Source organism: Cariama cristata, unplaced genomic scaffold, assembly GCF_000690535.1.
Source record: "Cariama cristata isolate BGI_N322 unplaced genomic scaffold, ASM69053v1 scaffold19482, whole genome shotgun sequence".
NCBI classification, from domain to species: domain Eukaryota; kingdom Metazoa; phylum Chordata; class Aves; order Cariamiformes; family Cariamidae; genus Cariama; species Cariama cristata.
This window is the reverse complement of record NW_009603481.1, coordinates 23,141-30,329: the sequence shown is the minus strand read 5'-3', so window position 1 is coordinate 30,329 and position 7,189 is coordinate 23,141. Positions and strand designations below refer to the sequence as shown.

At 42.4% G+C, this 7,189-nt stretch overlaps 1 protein-coding gene across 1 annotated transcript; it reads right to left on the bottom strand.

Annotated features, from left to right (window-relative positions):
* Positions 1-2,956: 2,956 nt before the first annotated feature.
* On the bottom strand, positions 2,957-6,600 carry TSHZ1 (teashirt zinc finger homeobox 1). Its single transcript, XM_009695229.1, has one exon. It carries the CDS (start codon positions 6,598-6,600, stop codon positions 3,355-3,357), a length of 3,246 nt encoding a protein of 1,081 aa, XP_009693531.1. The 3' UTR covers positions 2,957-3,354.
* Between the last annotated feature and the right edge of the window lie 589 nt (positions 6,601-7,189).

Sequence of the window (7,189 nt, the reverse complement as noted above, 5' to 3'; positions counted from 1 at the left end):
GCAGGCTTACAAAGACTATTACGGGTTTTAAGGCTCTTACATCTCTTTTCTCCAAGACCAGCCCTGAAAGGCTATGTGGTCTCTTCCATGTAGTAGCTTTAGTAGCTACTAGTAGAATAGCACAAACTTACTTTTGCTGAAATCTTATGGAAATAAAGAAGAAACAAACCTGCAAACCAATTTTGAGGAAAAGAATAACTCTCTTTTAAACTGTGCAAATTTTTTTCTTAAAGGGAAATTTTTTGGAAATACGATGCTCAAACAGAAGTGGCAAAAAGCCAAAGAATAAAGATCATACTGTCGCTGTGCTTCATTTTGTTAAGCAAGTGAAACATTAGAGCCCTCAAATTTTCATCTACTTCATACTTCAGTCGTAGAAAGTGTTACATCAGCATAGTCGCCAGGTAAAGCTGCTAGTTTATTCTAAATGGACTTTCTTCAGACACTGGCACAGATGATGAGTGATTGTCCAATTCTGAAGCTATCAGAACTGAACGGATTTAGCAATGTCATAAACACCTCTCGAGGGAGTCACCTGGTGTTGAGAACTCACTTTACATGCCGTGTTTCAAAATGAGTTTTAATGGATTCACATTAGATTCAAACCCACTTTAGAGCTATTATTTCTCCCTTTCAACCTTTTCACCCACTACCGCAATGTAACACAGCGTATTCCATAATCACATGTTTGCAGGCCCGTGGTAAAGTAAACAAAACTTCAAAGGGTTATTATTTAAAGACTCTGTATTACAGCCGTAGGCCTGACTGTTATTCTTCCTCACCACCCCTTGGGCCCGAAGTACATAATCACCCAGTAATTGAACTGAAATGGCTAAATGGCTAGATCCCCTGAAGGACATAGGTAGTTAGCAGCGAAGAAGGGAAGGGACGTTTAAAAAAACCCAAAAACCTCATGGCATTTTTCTGCACTACCTCGAAATACTATGTAAATGTAACTGACCTGGCCCTGCTAGGCTCCTGCAGAAAGCAGAACAATGCATGGGCGTTTCTGGGGTTGTAACTAAAGTAAAAATTAAAAGTAGAACTGTGCTGTGTTTGGGAGCAAACGTCTTAAATTCAAATCACTTTCAGAAGAATTGAGAAGAAGGAGCAGAAATATACGTTAACATACGCACAAGTATATATAACACAATACTATCGCTAATACCATGTGAAAGCAAACCCCTCTAGGTCCTCATATTTAATAGCCCCTCCAAAAAGTGTAATGGATAGCAGATCCCAGGCTCTCATACACTGTAACTGTCAAAGCACTCAGGAGATAGAGTAGTGAAGGCTCTGACAGCTCTCTGTTACATTCTAAATGACGTCTGCATTCAACAGAACAGAAATAAAGATTAAGGGAAGCACCTGATATGATAGCAGTCAGCTTACCTCAAAATGCAATATTTAAAAAGTACAGAGAAACACAGGTCTGCCTTCTTGTACTGTAAGTAAAAACTGGTGTCAAAGCCTCCGAGGTCTTCGCCGCCGCCAGAAAGGCAAGTGCCGCAGCATCCAACAGACGACAGGGGCAAAAGCCACAGCCCCTGGCTATGTAACTGTTGAAATCGAGAGGTGTTTTGCCTGAGAAGGAAGGGAGGAGACGGTCCTTGAATGCGCACAGAAAATGGCTACGGGTACAGTCACACAGCATAGGAAAATTAACTTGGCCGAAACCTTTGCGGCCTTTCTCATACTTCAGTGATGGGCAGAACGCCCGCCGCTAATTGATGGTGCCCGACCGATTCTGTACCTTTCGCAGTACCTACCTACTGCAAATCTCTTTTAAGAGGTTATTAGTATTACGGCTTCGAATGAAACACGTCAGCATACAGATCACGACAGATGATTTTGAATAGATATTTGCTGGCTGATTATATAAACGATGCCTCTTATTGCTGGAATAACACCTCAAAGGCAATATAATGACGACATGACAATGTATGTAAATCAAGAACTGCATGTGGGTTTATTTTACACTTGAGAAAACAGTGGATTTAATTGTGTGAACCAAAATGTACTGTACAATATTAATGATAAAACATCAAAATGTATAATTCATAGTGCATTGCTTGCTTTATTTTTATTTATTTATTTTTTTTTGTCAGATAGTTCCTTTAAGTACATGCATCTGGAAAGATGCAGGTGCCAGTAAAATTCCTCTATTTATATCAAGCTGCAGGAACTAAATTTTATTCAAAAAGTGTGGTTTTACATTATATACACAGAAATCGAATATAAAATGACAATATAAAAAGTTAAAAGAGAAAGCATACAGCCAGAAGGTACAAAGAAAGTTGAACAGTTTAAAATGGTACGATATGTAACATGTATTTTTTTAAGCTGATGCTGGCAATTTACAAGGAACAGAATCCAACATTTGCCCCATTTTTTTGTTTGTTTTCATTTACCAATGCAGCACACTATAGAAAGGTCAGCTTGTACCAAAGCTTAACATTTGTAAATAACTATAAACTGCAGTATTTTACAGGAAAAAAAAAAAAAAGGAAAGAAAAGAGCGTTTTTACACTTGTTTTAAATAACAGCTTGCATACTTTTTTTTTTTTTTTTTTTTTGCCAAAAAGTGGCAATGCTCAGCATCCAGAGGGTTTGGGCATAGTGGCAACTTGGTTTGCTTTTTTTTTTTAATTATTATTTAACTTATACAGTTGTGGCTTCCTAACCCCTTGAGTACTACACAGCTCTCCTTCTTCCAAGGACTGCATGCACAATTTCTTCACAAACCAGTTCTGCATTAAAAAAAAAAAAAGAAGCTCATTCATTTAAAAAAAATAAGTTCTGTTTCCGACACAGCTTTTATTTGAATGAAATGCCTTTAAGCCTTTAGTTTTGTTTTGTTTTGTTTTTCCTTATTTACTTATTTAGTCACTGGGAAAGGCACAGAAATGCTATTACAGTTCTCAGAGGGTTAAAACTTGACACTACCAGGTTCTGTGACCTTTATTGTCATGGCAACTTTGTAATTTTAGGATGTCTCTTTATCATTGTTCTTTGTGTCTTTCTTTACGGCTAAATTAATGTCTCTCAATAGTGTCTCCCACTATATTCTTCAAAAGATAGCTTAACATCAAGGACAGATGTTGAAAATAAAGGTCAGACTTTGACTCACGAAAAATAAAAACAGAAACAAAAAATAACCATGCACAGATCAGACAAAGAGCATATAAATATAACTACAAAATAAGTGTAAGAAAAACGAAGGTCCAGATAGGCAGTTCAGCAACAAAAGTAAGACTGATTTCAGAGGCTCAGGTCAGGCCTAGTGCAGTACTATGAAGAAGTTTAGTGCAATGTTCCTGTGGTCACTTGCATACCTGGCTGCTTACCTGGACGCTATTGTTTTTCTAACTCAGTTACATAGATCAGATGGTCCTCTGGGGACTTGCCATGTGTTTTACTAAGGTGCAGTTTGACTGCATGCTTGCTTGCAAAAGTTCGGTTACAGAGCTTACACTGGAATGTGGAGCCTAAGTCCTCCTCGGCAATTCCAAGTGAGCCCAAAGTCTTGTTTGCGAGGACTTTTGAAACATTCTGCTGTTCTTGAATCTGATTAAGTGGCAACTTTGACAGATCCTTCAAACTAAACCCTAGGTGTGTCTCTAAGTGACTTATGTATGTAGAAGCAGTCCTGAACTGAGAGGCACAATCATTGCAAAAGAAAACAGGATGTCCTGTGTCCAAGTTCTTTAAAAATTTAGTTCCACCTGTCCTCCTTAACTGATACTTCACATTGGCCAGCCAGTGGCTGATTGTGGTCATGGAAAGACCAGTAAACTTAGAGATGTGTACCCGCTCTTGCGGACCTAGGTCCGACATAATGTATTTGCCTTCTGGGGTCTCCCTCAAGCTGGAAGCAAACTGGGCTTGAAGGATCAGAAGATGCTGAGGGTTCCAGTTGGACTGTCGTCCCTTCCTCTTGTGTACCGGTGACAGTTCGTCCAGAGCTTCCTCAAAACTGCTCCCGTCAGCATCAGACTTCTCTGACACGGTAGACGGAGTTGAAGACTTGGGTGTCAAACGCCCCGTGAGGTTCTTCACCATATCGGAAATATCCAGCAGGGCACTCTCCCTCAGCGGGGAAGAGGCAGAGTCAGCCACACTGGAAACAAGAGGTTTGTTTTTGGACTTGGTTAAATCAATAGGTTGATCACTGTTCTCATAGTAATACCGGTCAATAGCATCAGCCTGCTTGACCGGAGTGGTTGGGTAAATGGGTTTGTCCAACATGCTGTTGCTAATTTTGTACAGCATGGCCAAAGGGTCCAGAGAGGGGCTTACCGGCTTAGAAATTTTCCCTAAGTGGGTATTCATAATGGACTGTAAAGCGCTCAATGGATTAATGAAGGATGACTCAGGTGAATGATCTGTGATGATTCCTAAATTGTTACAGCCATTTGCGACCTTCGTTTTAAGGGGCTCTGTACCGTTCGGCGTATGTGCTTCTGCTGGACCGTCCTTTTTGACCTTCTGAACTTCTGTCTCGGAGCTCTTCTTCTGCTGCTGTTTGCTATTTATTTCTTCTGCTTTTGGGAAGTCCTTGTTTTCCTTAGCAGCAGGTGACATGGGTTTGACTGGAGAACTCTTCTCTTTCTCCAAAGGCTTTTCTTCCTTCTTCACGTTGATTTTACCTGTAACTTTCTCCACTAGTTCTTCCATAGCAGACACATTGCTCTTGTGAGGTGGGGGTGTGAGATTGCCCGGGGAATGGATGAGCGCATTGTGTTCTGACGACAGTGACTTTACACTGCTCGCGTAAGACGGCTGCATTTGAACGCTCTGCACCGCGGGCTGAAGGGGTTTGACTGTTCCCGGGAGCTGGTAAGCTGCATGAATACTGGGATATCCTCCCCAGGAAGGGGCTCCATTCTGAGCTTTGCTGATAGCTGTTGTCACCGTGTTCTCCAGGGATTTCAATATGTCTATTCCCCCTTTAGGACTGTCGTCTAGGTCCTCCTCTCTGAGGTACTGATACAAAGTTGTTGGCTCAAATTTCTCTGTAGAGTCCTCATTCTCTTCTTTAATCTTTTTCTCTGTTTCACTGACCACCACCTTTTCCTTCTCTAGGTCTTTCTTCTCCTCCGAGTTTGTGGAGCCCGCTGGGGAATCAGGCTGCTTTTTAATGTTGGAGGCTGGTAGCCTTGTGTGGGTGGTGGGTGGAAGAGGTATAGACTGTATCTTCTCCTCCACCACAGGGTCCAATACCAGCTGTTTGCCTTTTTTGGAAGCAGAATTGGTCACCTTCAAGAAATGACCAGTGACCATCATGTGAGCAGTGAGCTGCTGCAAAGTGTCATGGGAACTGCCACATTCCATGCATTTCAGGATTTGGGCTTTGCGTGCCTCAAACTGCCAAGTGTAGCTAGCACCATTTTGATAGCCATAGCGGTTGTTTGGAGTCACGTAGGGGTTAGCAGTTTTCTGATCCTTTGCAGACTCACCCAGCGAAGCTTCTGCAGTGATCCCCGCTGGCTCAGGTGAACAAGGTGAAGCTAAGTCCTGAAGTGCTCGCTTTTTGGTAGAAGGGACCAATTTAGTGATGGCTGGTACTGGCTCCTTCAGAGGCACTTTCTGGTAATGCTTTGTTTTTATCATATGGACGCTGAGGTCTTGCAAAGACTCAAACGAATGCCCACAGTACATGCACTTCAGCACTTTTTGGGCATCCTCTTTGCCTTCCATTTCCATAAGTGATCGTTTTCTAGGTTTTGACCACCGTTTGGTCTTATCAGCTTCTTTATCTCTGTTGTCGTCACGGTAATGTCCAGTTTCATTCATGTGCACTGTTAGTTCCACCAGTGTGTCATAGGCTGCACTGCAGTCTTTGCATCGGAACTTGCTAGCACCGGTGAACACAGACCCATAAAGTTTATTGTTTTGCCGGTAAAGCTGTACTGTGCTGAAAAGACTAGGCTCTGGGAGAAGTCCGTACGATGAGGTCTGCTGCAAAGTTTTAGCTAATGCAGCCTGGTGCCAGTCATAACCTGAGCCACCACTGTTGCTATTACTGTTACTAGTATTACTGGTAGTTGTACTGGTACTAGTGTTGGTACTGGTAGTACTAGTACTCTGGGAACTGGCATTGGTGTCAGTACTGGTGGTGGTTTCATTCTGGCTGATTCCGTTGTTGCTGGTGGTTGGATTGGATTTCTTTAAGTCCAAAGCTAAACTGGACCAGCAAGTCTCTGAAAGTAAATTTGCATACACAGCTTTTATTTGTGCCAAGCTGTCCTGTGGATAGGAAACATTGTCTGTGCACTGAGGATCCTCTTTCTCTTCTTTAGAGGAAGTGCTTTTGAAATGGGCCAGTTGATCGCTGTTTTCACTAAACGGTGAACCATAGCCTGCATCCTGATTAGTTGCAGTGCTGACTGGGGAGTTCTGGTAGCTTTGAGCCTCTTTGATCTCCGCTTCTTCATTGCACAAATACTCATTCTCCTGGATGTCCAGAGACAGCCCATCATCTTCCACGCTGTCTTCATCTATTTCTGCTGCTTTCAATTCCTCCTCAGGAACATATGCTAAAATACAGGAGGGGAGACGGGGGGGGAAAAACAAGACAAAGTTATCGAACACGCACATTTTACATCGTTGCTGTCTTCTGTACTAAAAGCAGTAACCATAAAGACAAATTTTGAAGATACATCCAGACACCAAACTCACCGTCACTCACACACTCCACCTATAAATCCACGTACTCTGTCCCGGTTACAGTTTGATATCCGTGCTACCTAAGAATAAACTTTGACTTCAGCAGTAAAATATGTGCCAGGACCACAGTAGATACCATAATATCAAAACCAAATTCAAACACAGAGCCTACTAAACCAGTTTTTATCAACCTAAAAAATGGTCTGGCACTGAGCGATATTTACCACATGATGTATGTGCAAGACGTTGCAGCTGACCTGCACCCCTCTAGACCTAAGCACTTGGAACCTCTGCCTTGACCAACTCCATCCCGTCAGCTCTGCCTTTTCTGGCAAACCAGCTTTAGCTACAGCTTCAAGGGCCGTTTCCGTGCCGCTGACACCTGACTCTAGTGGAGCTGTACGGGGCAAGTGCGTCAGGTCAGCTGTTCCACAGTCTCCTGGTGCTTGGCTGTACCGGGTTCATCAGAGAGCAGAGCAGCTTTCATTCTTACAAGGCGAAAAGAGAAGGAAGACTATGA